The sequence below is a fragment of the Rosa chinensis genome, chromosome 3, assembly GCF_002994745.2.
Source record: "Rosa chinensis cultivar Old Blush chromosome 3, RchiOBHm-V2, whole genome shotgun sequence".
Classification (NCBI taxonomy): Eukaryota; Viridiplantae; Streptophyta; class Magnoliopsida; order Rosales; family Rosaceae; genus Rosa; species Rosa chinensis.
Genome location: NC_037090.1, coordinates 190,508 through 211,802, shown reverse-complemented (window position 1 = coordinate 211,802; position 21,295 = coordinate 190,508). Strand labels below are relative to the sequence as shown.

General features: G+C 38.0%; 5 protein-coding genes across 7 annotated transcripts; 4 read left to right on the top strand and 1 right to left on the bottom strand.

Moving 5' to 3' along the window:
• Positions 1 to 3,342: 3,342 nt before the first annotated feature.
• LOC112191398 (protein FAR1-RELATED SEQUENCE 5) lies at positions 3,343 to 5,822 on the top strand. The gene is made up of 3 exons (XM_024330744.2): positions 3,343 to 3,501; positions 3,934 to 4,460; positions 5,451 to 5,822. Coding segments are annotated over exons 1-3 (732 nt in total). The 5' UTR covers positions 3,343 to 3,500; the 3' UTR covers positions 5,655 to 5,822.
• A 218-nt stretch (positions 5,823 to 6,040) lies between these two features.
• Positions 6,041 to 8,471, top strand: LOC112191397 (protein FAR1-RELATED SEQUENCE 12). The gene is made up of 3 exons (XM_024330743.2): positions 6,041 to 6,198; positions 6,612 to 7,153; positions 8,124 to 8,471. Coding segments are annotated over exons 1-3 (744 nt in total). The 5' UTR covers positions 6,041 to 6,197; the 3' UTR covers positions 8,325 to 8,471.
• Positions 8,472 to 8,702: 231 nt separating this feature from the next.
• On the bottom strand, positions 8,703 to 11,242 carry LOC112191399 (ycf20-like protein). The gene is made up of 3 exons (XM_024330745.2): positions 11,054 to 11,242; positions 10,078 to 10,262; positions 8,703 to 9,363 (listed from the first exon to the last, which is right to left on the bottom strand). Exons 2-3 carry the CDS (start codon positions 10,248 to 10,250, stop codon positions 8,910 to 8,912), a joined length of 627 nt encoding a protein of 208 aa, XP_024186513.1. The 5' UTR covers positions 10,251 to 10,262; positions 11,054 to 11,242; the 3' UTR covers positions 8,703 to 8,909.
• A 140-nt stretch (positions 11,243 to 11,382) lies between these two features.
• LOC112193903 (putative metallophosphoesterase At3g03305) lies at positions 11,383 to 14,807 on the top strand. 2 transcript variants are annotated; one of them, XM_024334165.2, is made up of 5 exons: positions 11,383 to 11,716; positions 11,808 to 12,125; positions 12,322 to 13,872; positions 14,092 to 14,274; positions 14,478 to 14,807. In XM_024334165.2, exons 2-4 carry the CDS (start codon positions 11,832 to 11,834, stop codon positions 14,209 to 14,211), a joined length of 1,965 nt encoding a protein of 654 aa, XP_024189933.1. In that variant the 5' UTR covers positions 11,383 to 11,716; positions 11,808 to 11,831; the 3' UTR covers positions 14,212 to 14,274; positions 14,478 to 14,807. The 2 variants fall into 2 exon arrangements, with proteins under 2 accessions (XP_024189933.1, XP_024189932.1); XM_024334164.2 differs by having other exon boundaries at positions 11,384 to 11,716; positions 11,884 to 12,125.
• A 146-nt stretch (positions 14,808 to 14,953) lies between these two features.
• Positions 14,954 to 21,275, top strand: LOC112193491 (gamma-tubulin complex component 2). Of its 2 annotated transcripts, XM_024333662.2 has the most exons (21): positions 14,958 to 15,198; positions 15,283 to 15,335; positions 15,422 to 15,467; positions 15,551 to 15,685; positions 15,759 to 15,890; positions 16,004 to 16,087; positions 16,189 to 16,287; positions 16,448 to 16,539; positions 17,050 to 17,122; positions 17,234 to 17,386; positions 17,500 to 17,619; positions 17,772 to 17,825; positions 18,244 to 18,327; positions 18,427 to 18,501; positions 18,583 to 18,714; positions 18,949 to 19,074; positions 19,163 to 19,270; positions 19,656 to 19,718; positions 19,827 to 19,901; positions 20,643 to 20,803; positions 20,886 to 21,275. In XM_024333662.2, exons 1-21 carry the CDS (start codon positions 15,115 to 15,117, stop codon positions 21,010 to 21,012), a joined length of 2,076 nt encoding a protein of 691 aa, XP_024189430.1. In that variant the 5' UTR covers positions 14,958 to 15,114; the 3' UTR covers positions 21,013 to 21,275. The 2 variants fall into 2 exon arrangements, 1 of the variants encoding a protein (XP_024189430.1); XR_002933922.2 differs by lacking the exons at positions 20,643 to 20,803; positions 20,886 to 21,275 and having other exon boundaries at positions 14,954 to 15,198; positions 19,163 to 19,274.
• Positions 21,276 to 21,295: the final 20 nt, after the last annotated feature.

Sequence of the window (21,295 nt, the reverse complement as noted above, 5' to 3'; positions counted from 1 at the left end):
CAATGCGAGAATCGTTTTCTGCTTCCAATGCAAAATGAAGATTTATATATAAATTTCTCTCTCTCTCTCTCTGACCCGCACTAATATCATAAAACTAGGAAATGGGGCCCCTCAATCTTGATTATCTTCAGGGCACTCATTAATTAGCTTGGACTGTGTTTCTATTAAAATTTAAGGGCAGCACTTGGATCTTCTCTAATTTAAAAAGCCTCTAAGAGATATGTATATACTAAGTTTGGTATAATTAGGAGGTCGACATGCATAGGTGATATGTATAGTAATTTGTACAAAAACTTAATTTCCCAGAAGAAAAAAAAAACCATTAGGTGCCCAGATCAATATGTTTGAATGTGTACAGCAGCTAGGTTTCTCATGCATATAATATACTGTGCCAAGTATTGCGCGGTTGCTAAGTATTTGCCTGACAAATGACCAATAAAAAATGAAAAGGTACACGAGCATTTATTTTAAATGATGCAAGTCCCTTACACTGCTAATTAAGTGTATATATGTATGTTAGCTAGATTGACCAAACAATTAAGTGTTTGTTAGATACAGAGATATCATTCCTGTATAAACTATTTAAGGTACTTAATCCAATCCTAAAATAGTATGCACCAGTACTGATCATCGATCTTTCTGTGTTGAAATTTTATCATCTAATATTTGAGATTCCTTGTATTCTCTTCAAAGCCAGCCACTTACATTTATTTCCAGATCTGATTAACGATCCGTATCTGATCTCTAGCTACTCTTCGATCGTTCTCTTTAATTTCTATGAAGCATGTACGAACAAATACCCTGTAGACTCTAGAAATTAAGAAGAGGAGAGATAAAGATGATATAAATAAAGCAAATTAATTATATATGTATCTGACAAAGTGTGATGAACAACCCAGAGGCAGCCTCTCCCCACGCCCATTTATTCATGCCCACTTGGACATTAGTCATTTCATGCATGTCAGATACTTATATAATATACTGTATTATATTATGATCGTTCAGACTCGATCACTCAGTCGACCTAGGTTTCCTTCAGTTAATTTCATTTTCTTCATTGCGTATATTTGCAATATGAGCAGCAGAATAATAATGCAGCATTATGTTGAACAGCTCTCGCTTTCAATCTCTGACTGACTCTCTCTGCCTACCAGCTAGCTAAACAAATGTGCACCCATAACTTCCTCACATTCCTTCCTTTCATCCATACACAGACTCCTCAAATTATTACAAATGCATCTTTCCACGGCCGGTCTATCTACCTATCTTTCTCTAATCATCATCAATCTGCTCCCCCGCTTCAAACGGAGTGTGGGTCTATCCACTCAGCATATATATGACAATAATTCATGCATGTCGTCTCTGACACGACACATTTTTTTCTTCTTCGAATTAAAAGGGAATACATATATATTCAAAGTTAAAGAAAAAGCTATATATTTATTACTGGGCAGAAGGGATTCCAGGCATTAGATTATATATAAACATGCACAGTCGATCTGTGGGAGTGCGAAAGAAAAAACAAATTAGGTTTATATATAGGTGGCGTGCATGCGCAGCAGATAGAGAGAAGAGATGATCGAGGTTAGGTTTGCACCCCTATTTGAAGACACTAACCCTTGTCTTCCGGGTCCTTCCCTTCCCTCCCCTTCCCTTCCCTCCCTATCATGATTCAATTGAAATTATATTTCATTCTCTTTCTACCTAGCTCTCTAAGCTTTTAAATTCCATTTAATGGCCGGGACAGATTGGAACAAAATCTAAGTACGTACTACTCGTCTATATACAAGACTTTCGTATCTTGTTGAAACGAGACTCTCAGATCTTTCATTTTCGGCTAGCTTTTGTCAATTTCTGCCTAAAACATATGTATAACTTTATATACGCCTGGCCTCTGCTCGAACTTAGATATTTCACCTGATGGAATCAGGGTTTAGGTCTAGCTAGCTATCTTATAATTAGGTAACTTTACTAATCTTTTTTTCATTTGCAAAGCCTTTGCACCGACATATATACGTTGGTATATGTTAATCTGTGGTCTTCCATAATTTTGCATACGTCTGTATGTGACATGGCATTTTGCCTGAATTTATCTTGTCCTGTATGGAAGAGCAGAGAGAGAGAGAGAGAGAGAGAGAGAGAGAGAGAGAGAGAGAGAGAGAGAGAGAGAGGCGCTTAAATAAAGGAGTAGCTAGCTAGGGTGGAACCATGTAAGTCATGGAGGTGGTGCTGCAGAAAGCAAGGGAGAGAGTTTCATGATCTCGAAGGCTTCAAAAAACACCACCTTCCCTTCTCTAAGTTTGACCGTGAAGGAAGGAAAGGAATCAAAGACGGTAAAACACATGGTATTTCCCTCTACCTAGCTACTGTAATTACAATTTATTTAATCACCCCTGCCTGTTGCCACTGTGAAATTTAATTAATTAAATAAACAAATGCTCGCTCTTGGATCATCGGTAATCTAATCAATTATCACGCCCAGCCAGCTTCTTAGATGATAAAGAGATGGAAGATTTATCTCAACTATGACTTTGACCAAAGTACTAGGACTACTGTGTATCTAACTTTAGTTTTGATACTAGTTAGGGTTAATGGCAACATGAGACATACTAACCCTAGCTCGTTAGCAATGTGATGCATACATGAGAATGATTTTCAAACTTCACCGTCTCTCTGTTTGAATTTATCGTTAGCTGTCCATGTTTTAGACGATCCATTTTTCATATATATACTTCTAGCCATGAATTGAATAATATTAATTAACATAATAATAATATGGCCGGCTCAGTATAGCGAGATCGAGTAAAGACATGTGAGACACATGCACTCTTTATATATATTTCATGGTTGAGAACTCTTTATATAGTAAATTTGGCCATTTGGAATAGCAATGTCCCTGCCTAGCTTGCTTTCGGGGATGCCTTAGCACCACGTGTATATCAATTCCAGGCCCCGGTCTCGTCTTTTACGTTTTTTTAATTTGTATTTAAAACCCTAGTTAACTTATAAAAAGCGATGGCTTCTTTTTTTTTTTTTTTTTTGGAGAATGATGTCAAATCATATTCATGTTGAAGATGGCAGTGAGCTCTCCACACCACAATGGTTTTATTCTCTATATTATACTTGCACGTAGTCCATGATCCCTCATGCATCTCGAGATGTCTGTTCAATGCAACTTGGGCCAACCTAACAAAGTCATTTGTTTTGGTCATATGGGATTGGATTCTTGTGAAAAAGGGCCTTGACCCTTTAAGTTGCAGACTTTACAAGGCCCAGTGAGCCCTAGCTAGTAATTGTAAATGAGACCCGGTTAATTGCCCATCTCCCTCGCTCTTGTCTCTCCCGACTGCTCTCAATCAATAGACCTATTTGTCTTCCTCTCCTTCTGTTGCACTTTGTTTTTCCCCAGTAACCAAAAGTAGTTTAATTCCTCTCATTTCAGTGGCTTCAATTGGTTTTGGTGGTTGTATCTTCTGGGCCAGCTTTAGAATCCATGAACAAGTAAGTTCTCTTTGAAAGATTCCTTAATATAAAGATTCTATGTTCCGTTGATAAATGGAGTTTTCTTGCGGGTTTCTAATATGAATTGTACAGTATTGTACTATTTTTTTCTTTTCATTTTCTTAATACTGGGTTATGCTTTACACACACAACAATTGCAGATATATATATATATATATATATGCTCATTTGGGAATGAATGATCAGTGTGCTCTATGTGAATGCAAATCAAATCCATCAAAATGAAATTTAACCCAGTACAACTCATTTGACCATTTTGTTGCTCAGCTTAGGCTGAAGATGAATGATGTCAATGTATCTCTATATGATGGGCATTTGATTCTCCTGTGTTATGTAGCTTTCGTTAATGTAATTTTGTTTCTTTATGGAGAGAGAGAGAGAGGTAATGGCTCAAAGTTCATGTTTTTGCAGTGGATTCTGGAATTGATACACAGACTCAAAATGGGGCATCGGATAACTTAGCTGATGTTGAGCTTAGATTAAATAACGATGATGCAATTCTCGGAACTTCTGTTGGGGAGGTCTCTAATATTGGGCAAACTGAGCAAGTGGGTCAAAATTCTGCAAGCTTGGAGGTTGAAGCAGATGAACCATATGTGGGTCAGGAATTTGAATCAGAAGCAGCTGCACATGCATTTTACAATGCATATGCACTGAGAGTAGGTTTCAGAACACGTGTAAACGATCTATCTCGCTCTAGGGTTGATGGGTCTGTCATTGCTCGAACACTGGTATGTAACAAAGAGGGTTATCGAGTGGCTGATAAGCGTGATAGGAAGAGTGTGAGACCTCGGCCCCCAACTAGGGTTGGTTGCAAGGCAATGATTTCAATGAAGAAACTGAGTAATGGAAACTGGGTGGTTGCAAAGTTTGTCAAGGAGCACGCCCATTCCCTGACTCCTGGAAAGAGTGAAAACGGATTGAATGATGAATCTTCAGTAAGTTTTGTATCAGCTTTTATTCTTCAGTACGGTTTTTTTATTTTTATTTTATTTTTTTTCTTTGGTGAAAATGCTATTGTTTGTATCTATGAATTGATAGGCGTAAGGGTACATGTCCCCAATTTAGCATCAATGTCCAACTTGGATGCTCATCATGCGCTTGCACCTTCTACAATAACTTGATAGCATATGATCATTCAGTTAGTTTACTATGAGTTAGACTTGCAAGGCAACTATTCTCTTTCATTTGAAAATTGCTTGTTCATAACTTCATACATGGTTTGCAACTGTTGGTAAATCTTTTATTGTTGTTCCTTTTTCCTTTCAATTTTGTTTCATTCCCTGAAACACCTTAACTGATTCTAGTGTCATGGTGTCGAGTCTCAGGATATGTGTAATATATATGTATATGACACCTCTACATCTGCATCAGGGTTGTCCATTTTGTTTCTGAGGTATGTTAGTGTCTTGTGGAAAGTGTATTTTGAGGTTTATTATTTATGTTTTGCATCAAGGTTGTGATTAACTGATTGTTAAAATTCTGGAAGCAATGTTCTGCATCAAGGTTGTGATGAACTGATTATCATAATTCTGTGGTTGATCTGTGTCTGTTTAGGAAGAAGAATACTACTTCTTAACCTTAACATATGCTACATTCACATGGAGTTAGAAGTGCAGTTGAAAATGCTGTAGTTTATTATCTTTATTCAGTCTTTCCATCATCTTTTCCACATTTAATCATTTTTTTTTTTTTTGGGTCAGAGTAGTCGTTTGCTTGATACCAGCCAAACATGTGTTGGAGTTTCAGTATGCGGTATCATTTAGTTTGTTGGAGTGTATTTTCTTCCTTTCTCCGAGGGCTTAGAACTAGAGAGTCTTCTACAGGCACAATTAACATCTGTGCACATACTGGTCGCAATCACTGAGCTATTTTGTTTTCCATGACTGTGGGTGGGAAGTTATAACCAAGCATCTTGTTACTTGCAGGATGAACAGATAAAAATCAAAGAATTAACTCAACAGCTGATGGTTGAGCGAAAGAGGTCTGCTTCATATAGAAAAATCATAGACCTCCTATTTAATCACATTGACGACCACACTCAACACCTCTCACAAAAGATCCTGCGCGTTAATGACATTCTCAAAGACATCGCATCCTCTGAAGCAAAAGGCCGTCAAAATCTCCGCTAGTCTCCGACCAATCATTTTAATAATGTACTGAAATAGATGTAAAGGCTTCACATTTGCTTTGTCACTGGATTGTTATGTTACCTTCAAATTCAGCATTAAACCTGCGATGTAATTCTCATTGAGAATCGATCAAATGTATGAGGATTAGTCGTTGGCTTGTTGCTTATAGATTTAGTGTATTTATTTCCTATAGGTAATTTAAACTGCAACCAGATCTGTAGTCTAGTAATTAAAATCTTACTGCATGGAGCAGGAACGCGAGGGTTTTTACCATTGCGTTCCTTTATATGTGCTAAATGAAAAATGCAAAAGATCTTTTGCGTGCTTCAATTACTGGGCCTGGGCCAGGGCCAATCATATTCATTATAACCAAGTTGAGTGACTCGGACTGTTTGACTCAAAATCCTACGAAGCCTCTCTTTCATAGGCCTCTCGCCTTCTCTCTCTCAAGTCTGAAGTCTCAAGTCTCAAGTCTGAACTCTGAAGCAAGCAAACATGGAGTTGTTATGGATCTGACCCTCTGAATTTCGGTCTTCATAATTCAGTGAGTTCCAAATAATTGAAATATTCTATGGTGGTCTTTGAACAACTGTCTTCACATTCTTACTTATTCTGAAGATGAGATCTTTGATGTAAAATTGCTGATTTTCTGTTTGATTCTCCGTGTATGGTTTCTGGGTTTGGCTCTGATTCTTTTTCTGTAAATTTATGGATTCGTTTGTTTCAAATTGTGTGTCAATACAACTTAATTGTTCGTAATAACAGCACTCTGTCATGACTCCGGACACTGGACTCTATATCACCAAACTCAAATACTAGTTTTAGTTTTGAAGAACCCCATTCTATCATTTCTGGTGTGTTTCTTGGCTATAGGTTCGATAGGCACTGATCAGGGAAAACCAGTCATTTTCATTGCAGAATTTACTTATGATTCCCTGAATTTGCATATTTTTGCAGTGGATTCGGTACTTGATATAAATGTTAATGAGGAGGTGTCAAATGGTTCAACTGATACTGAGTTCAAGCATTCTAATTCTAATGATGGTGCCTTGGTAGGCACTTCTCTTCAGAAGATACTTTGGGTTGTACAAAATGATGAAAGAACTCAAAACTCTTCCAAAGATGGATCTGTAGTCGAAGTAGATGAGCCATATGTGGGTCAGGAATTTGATACAGAAGTAAATGCACAGGCATTTTATAATGTCTATGGCTTGCGTATGGGTTTCAATACTCGTATGAACTATCTGTCTCGATCCAAACATGATGGAACTATCATTGCACGAACATTTGTATGCAGCAAAGAGGGTTACCGGAAGCCTGATAGGCGTGACAAGAAGACTGTAAACCCACGCGCTCCCACTAGGGTAGGTTGTATGGCAATGCTGTCGATAAAAAAACTGAATATCGGCAAGTGGGTTGTTACTAAGTTTATCAAGGAGCACAATCATGCATTGATAGCGAGCAAACGTCCAAAAGGGTTGATTGAGGATCAAATACCGGTCAGTTATTGTGATATTCTATATTCTTTCTTAACTTAGTTTGTTATAGCAAATTTTTGTTTGCCTTGTCCATTTTTGTTATGTATCATACACATATCAATTCATATTAAACAGTGGCTTAAGACAACTCAAAATCTTGTCCACGTGTTTACATAGAAGGTTGTATAGAAAGATATGACAGCTACGTGGAATTGGAAGGTTCAAATGAGAAAAAAAATTAAATTAGCCGGTTCTGAGGTCAGCAAAAAACTAATCCTTCCAATCTAAGGTGATAGATTTTTGGAAAAGCTGAAGATCTCTTAATTTATCTCGGATCAGGTCTCAATTGAAAATGATCTTCTTTTCATGAAATTTTGTTCCAGGTTGCTTATGGTTGTTCTTAAATCCTTTTCATTGCCTGGCAAGTATAAATCTTCAATATAAAGTCTTTAATATTAGTGTTCTAAAAGTTATAAGGAAACATGTTACTTTTTACACATTCGTATGTATGTGCTGGGGGTGGAGATGGAAGGGGGTGATTAAAATTTTGTACCTCACTTGTGGTTGTTTAACCATCAATGTTCTGTAGGTAATTCATTCAGTCTTGTCTTTCCAAGTCAGAGTTCTTATTTTAAGTCAGGATTTAGAATAGATTTTTAGGCAATGATTTGATGTTTTCTACTTTTCTTCATTCACTGGCTGCTCATTCTTCATCTGCTTAGAAATATCTGTTCAGGCTCGACTGTAGACATTGATTGGCCTTCATGCCATTATGGATAGAAGAGTTACAAGTACGGGGCAAGTCCCATGCTAGCCAAGGCTAGTTGACAACAAGTCAAATTAATAATATGTTAGCTACATTATTGCATTTAGCTTATTATAATTAGTTAACTAATAACTGCATTATCTACTATAAGTAGAATTATGGACATTACATGTATATTTTATTCATATGGCCTGAATTTGATCTCTCTTCCCCCTTGTGTTGTAGGATGATAAGACAAAGATTGAAGAATTAACTCAAGAGCTGTTCCTTGAGAGAGAGCGTTCTGCTTCACTAAGAAAAGTCATAGACCTTCTATTTGAACACATCGAGGAACATACACAAGACCTGTCGAAGAAAGTCCAGTATGTTGTGGATAAGGTAAAGGAGATTGAATCAGAAGGGACAGACCGCCATAAGCTCAGATAGTCGGCATTCTATTTTGTACTGTATATATTAACATTGGCTTTAATGAGTTTACATTTGCTAAAGAGTTAGATGCAATCTTATACATGAATTTTAATAAATGTGAATGTAGTTGGTATACAATTGCCGGTATGGTTGCGACTGGTAGGAGATGTGGCATGCGCAATGGTATTATTCACCTTTTTGTTCCTTTTTTTGTTCGAGATACTAGTATGAATTTAAGTCATTACAGTCGGCGAAGACATCTTAGGCTTGGCTGTTCCTGATTTCTGTCATCAGTTATGCTCTTCTCATGGTCACTGATGAATGGGCAGTGATATGTGATCAAAGAACCAATCTAATTAAAACAGTTTTGGTTTCCCTCGCTTCTCGACAATATCTGAACTTGAACGTTCTTTCGTTTTATATTGCAAAGAGAATCTAAGAACTGCAAATATAAGACGAACTATATACTTATTTGCACAACTGCGGTTGAAATTGGACTGTGGCCTAAACAATCCATCGATGGAGGTTATGGAGCACGTATTTAAGAATTAATCATCGATCTCCATCTTCCATGCAAATTACTCAAGGGGATAAAAGCATATTCTAACTACCCAATTTAAAAGCATCCACAAAGAGGCCTAAGCACACACCGGCTTTCCAGTAATTCATCAGCATGACAAAAGACTTGAGCTTCCCACTTGATAAAGAAGGGGAAGTGGGCTTTCTATACATGAGCATGCCAATACCCTCAATAGCAGCAACCACAATTCCTGCAACCAAAACATCCCAATCTCCTGTCTGCCCAAGGATCGTGGCCAATGCATTTGCCGTGTAGAAACCCAAAAGAAGTAGAAATATCTTCATGGGAAAGTTTTTTCTAGCTAAGTTCAGCTTCTCTAATAGCTGTCTTCCAGCTGCAGTCACTATCCGACCTAAACGAGTGCGATTGAGATCATTGATGCTGTCGTCATTGACGCTCTCTTGGCCACCATTATCAGGAACCCCACCTGTGTCCAAGGCAAAGGCTAATCCCCATTGCTGCTTTCTTGACTGAAATCTGCTTCAGGATAACAGAGATAAGCAGGTTAAAAGGGCATCGATCTATTTTGTAACACCAAAAGGCATCAAATTTGTAGCAAGCATTTTCTCTAGTTGCATTTGGACCAGGAAACTTATAATTCTTAAATACAATTTGGACACTAGGATCTGGTATCGATATATAATCACTCAGTTCTGTAAATAAAACTCTTGTTTGATATCAATTGTAGACAGTCAACAAGACTGACTGAACTTATTCTCTATAAGTCGACTAAACAGAATCTTTACTGCTACGTTCAAGTTCAAGGTCCGTTAGGTCTACAGGATGAGAGGCAGTCCTCCCAACTCCTAGTGAATGAAGGATTTTGGCATAAGTTCCCAACACACAGCACCAAATTCAAATTCATGACATCATTCTACATAGAAACATTCTGGAAATGGGAAACAGGAAGGGAGACCCAGAACAGGAAAAAGAAAAAGTCCAAGCATGAATGTGAGAATAAAAGTAGAAGTACATGCCACAATAAGGATGCAGATAGCACAACTATTATTTGGAAACTTATTAAGAATCATTGGGAAATATAGTGCAGTTAACTTTCTTTCATAAATGAAAAACAAGATCAAAAGAGAAAGAAACACTTTTGTTGTCCGATGAAGGCTCACAAGCAGCATAAGGCCATAAATGATGCAAATGTTCATGCCCATAAAAAGCACTTGATTTCAAAATGTTTACCTCCTTTGGGGAAAAAAAGGGACAGAGTTAAAGTCGATCTTTGATGTCTGCATACTGAAACTCGGCTCACTGCAACAGTTCTGGACCAGACTAGTTGCAAGAGTAATAAACGATCTTTCATGGATTCTTTTCTCCCGAATCGGAAAAGTTGACTGTAGCAACATGGTTCCCATCGAAAGGTCACACTACAAAAAACAGGTAAACCAAAAAAGATGATATGAGTTTTATCGAAGAGTTGTTTGATTTCAATTCAATCAGTAAAGAGTATGATAAACAGATAAGAGATGTCACAGTAGAAGTCTAAGACTAACACGTCTCAGGTTAGTGGTAAATGCATTCTGCATGCCACCAGAGTGAAAGATTTTAAGAGTATTTGGCAGTAAAGGTAGAATTTGCACTTTTCATTGGGAGTCATCAAGAAGAGTAGGTTAGTGAATGGCATGGACAACACTCTTTTTTTTTATATTGAGAGGTTGTTGAGGTAGAAGGCAATCTATATTAGAAGTGACTGCCATACGGATCATATTAGTCTGCAGTGCAGCATGGACCTCACTATGCCCAAAAATAAATCTAAACGTCACTCAGTTTATCTCCTTTTATCCCTTGAAAACTCAAAGCCCACCAATTGTCAGGTATCATAACTTTCCACAGTGAGATAAAGCTTCAATGATGCCATATATGGCTTCCAAATCACATTGTTAAATTTCACAAAATTCTTGATGTCACTCCTCTATATCAAATGAAACAAAGAAATGGCACAGTTAACGGTACGAATGTAAGAACCCAGTTCGAGTAGAGAAGAAAACTGAAGGGAATGCTCAATTTCATCACGCAAAGACATTACAATCATCAAGAAGCCGATAATCCTCAATGAAAGAAGCCCATAAAATTGTAAGAAGCCCATAAAAGAAGCCAGATTGAAGAAATTTCAGCGGAACCAAGTAGTAGACATATAGTTAGGAGGGAGATTACTCACATTGAAACTAGAAGAGAGCACTAGTGGGAAGAAGAAGAAGAAGTTAAAGAGGGGGTGTTTGCAGGCGACGATGGCAGCTGGTAATTTTGATTGAGCAATTAGCAAACCAGAGCGACTAGCGAGCTAGTCGCATGCCCCCCTCTCTCTCTCTCAGCATCACTATTCGTTTTTCATCTCTGTAAATTTTATCTCTTGCTCCTGGTAGCTGTTACTTGTAATGTAGTAATGTACTGCTGTAATTTTATTTATTTATTTTTTTTTATACTAAATTTTATTTATTTATAATTTTATTCGTTTTTGTAGGCGATTGGCTACTATAAAAGAATCCGAGAGAAGTAAGACCCCCGGTATGAATGAGAGAGAGAGGACGGCAAGCAAAGCAAGAAAGCAATTAGATTGGATTGGAAGAAGAAAATATGGGGAGTGCGATTCTGAACGCGATGGTGTTTATGGCAGTCATTCCCGCATTGTGTTGTGCAAACCCCCCAAAAGATGTGATAGATGTGAAAGGAGGCCCGGAGTCTGTTGTGTGGGTGGTTCAGCTTTCCGATCTCCATTTCAGTGTCCACCACCCCGACAGAGCAACCGACTTCACCAAACTTGTCGCCCCTGCTCTCTCCATGATCAACCCTTCTCTCGTCCTCATCACTGGTGATCTCACAGGTAACAACGTACACCTTCCCTTCCTGCCTTTCTCTGTAAATTTAAGCACCTTAATTTAATCCAATCTAATCATCGAATGTTGATGTCAAAGTCTCACGCTTGAAATCCTGTTTGAATGCCCAATCCAATCCAATCCAATCCTGTTTGCGTTTGCTTATCTTCATTAGACGGAAAAAGCAAGGATTTGTTAACAATGAAACAAAATGAGGTGGAGTGGGTGGAATACCAGACTGTAATGGAACACGTTATCGAAAGCAGTGGACTTGACAAGAGTATCTTCTTTGATCTTAGGGGGAATCACGATAACTTTGGTGTACCACTTCTTGGTGGTGCCTTTGATTTCTTTTCAAAGTATAGCATTAATGGGCAGTTGGGCAGAACTGGGAATGTCAATAGTATTACTCTTCAGGTCAGTATTCATTGCACTCTTTACACCTGCTATTAATGTTATTGTATGTCATGTGCTTGAACAAAACACTCCACTTAAGTTCCTGAGTTAACTGTAAATCCCTAAGCCTTTGGTTATAGATTCTCACATGTCAATGCATATTTGCTTGTTATTACTTCCCCAACTTTGAGAGCTTTCCTTCTCCATCTAATTCCAGACTCGTGACCGGAAGCATCTCTTTGTTGGAGTTGATACCACTATGTCTGTTGGTGTACGAGGCCCAACTAATCTTTTTGGGCATCCAACTGATCAGGTATTATCAGAATTAGATATGGAGCTCTCCCACTGGGATTCTCAATCAAAAGATCCAATAACCAAGATTTCCTTCGGCCATTTTCCTCTTTCATTCTCGGCAACCTCACACTCTGGGAAGAGCCTAAAAGATATATTCCTCAATCATTCCATATCAGCTTATATATGCGGGCATCTGCATGCAAGGTTCGGTAAAAACTTGAAGAGGCACCATCAGCTTTCATCTTCGCCGGAATTTTTCCAGCTTAATATACACCAACTATCTTCTCAGCCTCCTGTTAATTGTTCGACTGATGCCCCAACGGCCAATGAATTCTGGGAGTGGGAGATGGGTGACTGGAGGAAGAGCCGAGCCATGCGAATTTTGGCCATTGATAGAGGTCATGTTTCATACGTTGATGTTGACTTTAAGTTAGGCACCAAGAAAACTATCATATTGCCCACTTTTCCTCTGGACTCACAGCTCATGTCAACATCTTCATTCCGTCATGAGTATGAATGTCGTGCTATGGGCCCTTTTTCTTATGAGGCAATTAGAGCCCTGGTGTTTTCTGTTTCTCCACTTGTGTCAGTTACAGCTATGATCTATGACACAAGACCTGGATATCTCAGTATGGTACTTGAGGCTCCCATGATAAAGCTTCAGCATAACACCTCCAGGGGAGATCTATATATTGCTCCATGGAATTATAGGGCCTTTGAGGATCCATCTCCAGATAGATATTGGTTGCAAATAGAAGCAACTGACTTCATGGGAAGATCAACTTTGAGTGATTTGAGGCCGTTTTCTATTAATGGTCTTAGTACTAAACTTTCATGGACGTGGAAAGAGTTTATAGTCATGGGTTGTCAATGGGCTGCATTATATTACCCGATGCTGTGGTCTGCTGTATATTTTTTACTCTTGATTCTCCTTATTCCAAAAGCTCTCCTCATTTTCTCAAATAAGCATTTTACTTACAAGAATAAGGGCTTTCTAAATATTTTAGGATGGGTTTCACAGGAGCTTTGTAGGGTTCCCCTCGCATGGTTTGGTTTAGTAGGATACTTGTTTTACCTCATATTATTTCCATGGTTTATTGGGCAAGTGTTCACTGATGGCAAGGATAAAGGATACATGACCTATATGGGCTGGGTGATTAAATCTGTCAATGAAGATGGAAAACACGAATATGTTGGATCTCCAGATGTAATGGTGGTTGTCCTTCCACACCTCTTGTTTGTAGTCTTTCCTGCTATTTTGGTCACTGGGGCTTTAGCTGCTGAAAAACAGATCTATAGGGAACATGTTCTTTCACTTTCTGGAAAGAAAGAAGATGATCCTGATCAAGAAGAAAAGAGATCTTTATGGTATGGTAACCGGGGCAGTAGGAAATCAAATTCCTGTGTTGGAGATCGGTGGATTCGAAATGTTCTTCTGGTTGTTTGCTTGGCAATTTGTTGGAAGCATTTTATGGTGAGGTTTCTCTTACATGTCTTTATTAGCTTGAAATACATGTCATGGGATCATCATACATTTTATCTAGATTCTTGAATACTTGAGTAGGGTTAGTAACACTTATTTACCTGAAAGATGCATGTATACTTTCTTTCTTTTTTGGTTCTTTTTTCTTTAAAAGGATTGCATCTTTTACTTGTGCCTTGGTTTCACTCATTTTGGGTCTTTGGATTACAGAATTGCAGGGCTCTCATCAAAGCATACGAGATGAATCCCATTATCAATTTTCCAGGATATAGCCTCACAATTCCGCTACTGTTGGCTTATACTGTCTACAGAACTAGGAGAAATGTGTAATAAAATGCAGGGACGTTGCAGAGAGCAGCATTGTTGAAATGTTGTGTAAACCTGAATGTGTAGGCACTGGCGGACCCAGCTTTTGTTTTCTATGGGGGCGGACCCAACTATATATATATATATAATTGTTAAAGGTTAAAGTGGGGGCATATATATTAAAGAGAAGACAAAATATGCATATATATAACAATTAAATACATTGTGTACAAAATATGAGTGGGTGCGTGAGCCCCCACTTGCCCCCCCCTCGGTCCGCCAGTGTGTAGGACGCATTTCATGCAGACGGACTTGCCTTTAACCTACAAAGTGGCCAAACAAAACAACCGGAAGAACTCTGCTCTGTTGATTTGCCAAAGTTTGAAGATTGAAGCAGCCAACGTCTAGGAATTAAGAAATTGAAAGTTAGCATAGCTGCATGTTCACTGTGACGTTTTACAGTAAAAAAATATTTATTATTTTTTCCTAACAAATTCTGTAACTTTTTTTTTTCGGAAATATGAGCTGGTGTAACTTTTCTTTAATGTCAAAGAAAATATGTTGTGTTGGCGAATATGCTAATGGTTTGTGTAAAAAGTTGGATTTTGTTCTTAGGTCTCTTTTTTTTTTTTTTTTGGTTAAATTTGAAATGTGATGGTATAAGACCTAAAAATTATATGTGTAATTGTGTGTGAAATCAAATAATCAAAGAGGCATTACCGCGCGCAACCCCTCATTTCTCTTACTCGCTTGAAAGTTGAAAATGAAACCGGAAGTAGTCAAAAAAAGTAAGGAGTAAGAAATGAAAATGGGGGAATAGTGGTTCTCGGCCGACCCAAGTAGATTTTAGAGAAGAGAGACAGAGAGTGTGTGTGTGCGCGCGCGTCACTCACTTTTCAGTGTTGGCGGAAGGAAAAAGGGTTTCCGATGGAGATCAATAGTTCAATTTCATGCCCTTCAACTCCTCGTTGGAACTCCGAGAGGCCGTTCCTCACCGGCCGCTTCCATCAGGTTCCTCCTCCTCATCTTCTTTTTACTTTAACCTCAACCTCCTCCTTTACTCTCCATTTTGAAATTGCCGTTCGGTTTGTCCAGGAAACCAAAACGACGTCGCGATTCGCCGCCGCCGATATCAAGGATTCCCATACGTAAGTCTAATATCATTTCTCCTTTATCAGTTCATATCTTCTTCTTCTTCTTCTTGTCTGTCACCTCTTCCTTTTGGAATTTGCAGTCTGGGGTTCCAAGATGCCATTGGTTGTTACAATGCTGCTGTTCAGGTGAGATAGATGAACCTAAGTTTCAATTTTCGAATTTTCAACTAGTTTCAGTTTCGGTGCTGATGATGATGATGATGAACTAGGAACTGATGGTCATCGATGACCTCTTGTCCGCCATGGTTGGCATCCAAGGGCGCTACATTTCCATCAAACGAGTCCGCGCAAGGGAGGATGATTTCACCTTTCAAGTTGATGCCTCCATGGATTTAGCTCTTCAGGTATCATATCATCTATCAATCACAACTTGGACATTATTCTTCATCTTTAACTGAAACGAAAATGCTTCTTCAGGAATTGGCCAAACGGGTGTTTCCTCTGTGCGAGAGCTTCATGCTCATCAATCAGTTTGTTGAATCAAGATCTCAGTTCAAGAATGGTTTAGTTAATCATGCCTTTGCTGCTGCGCTCAGGGCCCTCCTCCTAGTAACCATTTTCTTTCCTTTTTTTCTTCATATTCCTTTTTCATCACTCTTTAAGGTGTTTTCATATTTGATTCTAGAATGAGTGACCTCCTCCTCCCTTTTACTCTTTATTAGGATTACCAGGCTATGGTGGCACAGCTTGAACACCAATTTCGACTTGGAAGACTCTCCTTACAAGGCTTGTGGTATTACTGCCAGGCATGAGCTTTTCTTAGACAAATTTAACCACTTTAAGGGTTCCCTTTTCTTTTCTTTTTTCCTTTATCAAAACTGAGTAATTTCTCTACTGTGTGTTTCAGCCAATGATGGGATCTATGCAAGCACTATCCACTGTAATACAGAAAGCTTCAGCTAATAATTTTGTAGGTTCTGCAGTTCTTAACCTTGTGCAGAGTCAGGTTAATCCTTATCTTTATGTTACCTAATACTTGTTTGGATAATAGTAATTGCATAACTTTTGGCTGCTTCTTTGGGAAGTAAAAAGCGCACACACACACTCTCTCTCTCTTCTTTTTTGAATTGCTACTTCATACTAATATGGCTTTTTGAAATATCCAGGCTAAGGCCATGGCTGGTGATACTGCTGTAAGGTCATTGCTAGAAAAGATGGCTGAATGTGCTAGCAATGCCTACCTGGGTATATTAGAGAGGTACTCTTCTGGAATGTCTACTATTCTTTGTTGTGGGAATTGCAACTTCCCCTGGCAGTGTCTTATACATGCCATCCTATCAAACATCTCTAGTTAAAACTACATAAGCTTAAAATGCTTCCATAAGTTAAGTTCTTTCTTTGTTCTTCTGGTACTATATTGGAACTAGCACTAGACAAACTGCAGTTCATTTTGCTCCATGACTGTTTTCATTTCTCTTCTTTATCTATTTATTCATCTTTTTCTTTATTTGTTTGGGGGAATGAGGGATGAGGTTTTGGATAGAGGCTATGGGCAATTGTGCTTGAGGAAGACATGTTTCAGACCCAAATTAGATCTCTGCAGAGTATTGTGTTTGCGGGTGCATGCAACTTTTTTCTTGAGTATCATTTATATCTCTTCTTTTTATATATCCAATCCTATAAGCTCTTGTGACTTGGATTTATCATTTTACTGTATCTGAAGGATACTTTATTTGATCTCAATGTTTGGAAATGAAACTTCTTATAGGTGGGTCTATGAAGGAGTCATTGATGATCCTTATGGTGAATTTTTCATTGCTGAGAACAAATCTCTGCAAAAGGTATTGTCTACCCTTACAATTATAAATTTTATAGTGCATTCTCTGATATATATAATTGAAGAGCTATATGAGTGCAATCCCATCAAAAGCCTTGTGCTTAATGTGTTACAGGAAAGCCTCACTCAAGATTATGATGCCAAGTATTGGAGGCAACGTTACAGCCTTAAGGATGGAATTCCTAGCTTTCTTGCAAATATTGCTGGAACAATTTTGATCACCGGAAAGTATCTAAATGTCATGAGAGAATGCGGGCACCATGTTCAGGTTCCACTATGGTTTATCCTGTACATTTGTACAATATTATCTTTTTTTTGTACAATCCTTCACCTCCCTTGTGGTGCCGTTAGTATCTGTCAGTGACTGGATTGTATGATTAGGTCCCTGTATCTGAAAATTCAAAATTGATGAGCTTTGGATCAAATCATCGTTATATCGAATGTATAAAATCTGCTTATGACTTTGCAAGCAGCGAGCTCTTAAATCTTATCAAAGAAAAGGTGAGGCTCAGTCATCATAAATACTTTTCTGTGCATATGTTATCATCCTTTTTGGTTCTTATATGAATAAATTCATGATTTCATAGCAATTGTTTACCTTGTTGTCTAATCTTCCCTTTTTGTTTTTTATCTTTTTTTTTTTGTCTGTGTAGTATGATCTGATGGGAAAGCTACGATCTATAAAGCACTATCTTCTTCTTGATCAGGTATACTGCTGTATGACCAGTGAACTTGGAAGTAGATTAAGGATTATGCAATATGTTTTAGTTTGAATATTTATGCTTCATCTGCCATTGAGATTGGAAAGCTTCAGTCATCTATATCAGGTCAGGTGCTAGGTCTGTGTTTACTAAATATTCCATGGGAATAAGTGAGCATGTGTATGTTTCTGTCACTATACATCGTGGTTGGTCATTTTGAACACTTGGGTATTAGCTCGGTCAAGCACTAGCATGGTTGGTTTTCAGGTCTAGATCTCAGAGGCAGTACCTGGTTATTATAAAGGATTTTGTGATGTTTAATTTATTCTACCATGTGGTTATTTAGTAGAATGTTTTCTCTCAAGTTATTCATACAATATAAATGTTATTCAAATCAATTAGATAACCCTGATGTTTATTACAGGGTGACTTTTTAGTTCATTTTATGGATATTGCTCGGGATGAGCTTATGAAAAAGCTTGACGACATTTCTGTGGAGAAACTGCAAGTACGTTTTTCATCTTCATCAATAGCCGTATCAGGCACATACTGTTTTATTTTCACTGTTGGAGATAAGTGATGTATTTACTTTTTGTTGGCTAAATAGTCTCTATTAGACCTTGCTTTGCGAACTACAGCAGCTGCAGCAGATCCCTGCCATGAGGACTTAACATGTTGTGTGGTAAACAGCTCGAAAGTTTTGCTTCTATGTGAAAAGCATGGATAAGATCTGGTATTAATACCTTTTGCCATTTTGCGTCAGGAAACGTCTTCTTTGCTTAGAAGACTAGGGACACTTAAAGATCGTGAAAAGAGCAGGAATGTTCTTGATGATAATGATCTTGAGGAACCGCTGAGCTTAACTGGACTTGAGACATTTTCTTTGAATTATAAGGTCTGCTGACAGATTATGTGAGAACTTTTATCTAAAGTAACGCACTAGATGGGAATTTTTTTTTATTACTTTACATGATGCATGATGTATATTTGGGAGGATATTCATGGTTGCAATTTTCTCCATGGAGCTTGCTTTTGAAAATTAGAATGTGATGCTGTTTGATATCACCCTGCACCATGATCTTGCCCCATTTCTCTTTGATTTGTCTGACTGTTTGAGGAATATTTTCAGGTTAGGTGGCCATTGTCTATAGTGATCTCTAAGAAAGCCCTAACAAAGTATCAGTTGATTTTCCGCTCCCTTTTCCACTGTAAGCATGTAGAACGCCAACTGTGTGGGGCGTGGCAAGTGCATCAGGTATGGACTAGATTCCATACTTATGATATGTAGCCAGGTCATGTAGCCTCATTTCTGTGCTTAATTGAGTGGAAGTATGTATTTGCAGGGAGTTCGTGCCCTGAACATGCGTGGAAGTGCTATCGGCAGATCATCTCTCCTCTGTCGGAGCATGCTTAAATTTATTAATAGTCTTCTACACTATCTAACCTTTGAGGCAGGTTTTTACTTTCTTAATTGCTCCCCCTCTCACCACATATTTTTTCATTTTGGGATGCCTTTGTCATGCTTTAGCTGTAGTGTAGTGTTTCTTTTTGCTATATCCAAGTATTTTGCTTAGTCGTTTTCTTTCTTTTTTTTTTTTTTTTTCTTCCCTTTGCTTTTTATTGGTTCGCTTTCTTTGTTTTTCCCTTGTCAACACAACAGAGCATGGTAATAGTTGAATCTGATACCTGGCTATGCTTGCGATTGACACCTGCACCCTCTGACCTAGGAGGAAACAGATGAAAATCTTTGCATTTTTGTTTCTACATATTCTGAAATATATTTTTTCCTAGAATGAAATTTGGCTGTGTGCTTTTCACAACTGAACTTGTTTACAGGTTCTTGAACCCAATTGGCATGTGATGCATAATAGGCTTCAGACTGCAAAGAGCATAGATGAGGTCTGTCTTTCTCTTTTATAGAAATTGTATTTCTTCATTTGACACAAAGAAAAAGGAAAGAAATAGAGGGAAGCTCATTTTAGTCTTACAAGGCTCTTCCTGATATAGGTTATCCAACACCATGACTTCTTCCTTGACAAGTGCTTGAGAGGGTGTTTGCTTCTTTTGCCTGAATTTCTCAAGGTGTGTGCTTTTTCATATGATTTACATGCATAATAGCTAGAAATTTAGAGTAGAGGAAATTATCATAGAAGAGGTTGGAGAGTAGATCCCTTCAAGTGGAAAGAGTGGACAATTTTGAATACAGAAAATCCACAAGGAAGGGAGAAAAATGACCGGATATATCTGAGGCCAAGGAGACATGCAGAGTGTTGAATAAATCTTTCTAGGAGACTGCCAAAAAAGCTAAGTTGTACTTTAAATAAGTGTGAGCATCTTCCATAAAACCTTATGCTCCATTTGCATGCAATGATTTAGAGGAATTTAGATTTATCAATAGCCATAAATAACTATATGATAAAGATTGTATGAAATCCATGTGGACTGTGTTTTCTTCTTTTCTACAATTAAATCTTTATGTAGACTGCAATGGTCTAACCAATCAGTTCAACTATATAATGTTACTAAGTCCTTAAAATTGGGTTTAAGCACCTTAGAGAATTTGACTTTCAAGCTTTCTCAATTTTTTCTGTATCTCATTAAACTACCAAGGATTTGACCATAGAATATTCTTTTGTGTCCTCACCAAAGTAGATTTTGGATCAGAATCTGAATATTAATGTTTATCCTCTATAAATCCCAAATGTTACAAATCATGGATGAATAGATCAAGACATGTTTGGGATTACATCCTCTTAGAAATTTGGATCGTATGCTCACTACTCGGGTTGTGTTTTTCTGAATAGTGAAATCTCTGAAATGCAGAAGGTGGAGAGGCTGAAATCACTTTGCCTACAATATGCTTCAGCAACTCAATGGTTGATTAGTTCACTTGTGTCAGAGAAACCTAAGCAGTCCAAATCACGGAGCCGATGTCAGGCACTATCAATAAACTCCAGCAACACAAATTTTACTGATGCTATTCTGTAAGTTTGAAGTGTCTGTGGATTACACACGGTGACACCGGTCTCTGTTACTCTCTAACCCTCTGTAAATCCTATGTTGCAGCAAATTCGAGAGGGAGTTCAATGCAGAGCTTCAGAGCCTAGCACCAATACTGAGCAGCAGCTCCCAAGCAGAACCGTATTTGACTCATCTCGCACAGTGGATTTTGGGCATTGGAAATGATCAATGAATTCTAGAATCAGTTGCATTAGTTTTTTCTTTCCTCTTTTCTGATCGATTCATTACTTTGATTCAAGGTGTGGGATAGTCTGATGGTTTTAGTTTGGTTGGTTTTTGTGTGTCCCTGTGATCAGAATAGGTTGGTTTTTGTGTCCCTGTGATCAGAATTTATACAGGCACCTGGAGTTAAACCCTCGAGTGTTTTTTATGAGAAAGTTTTATGTTAGTAACAAATTAACTACTAAACATTTTTATAGAAAGTTTCATAGCTCACCAGTCATAACAAATTCACT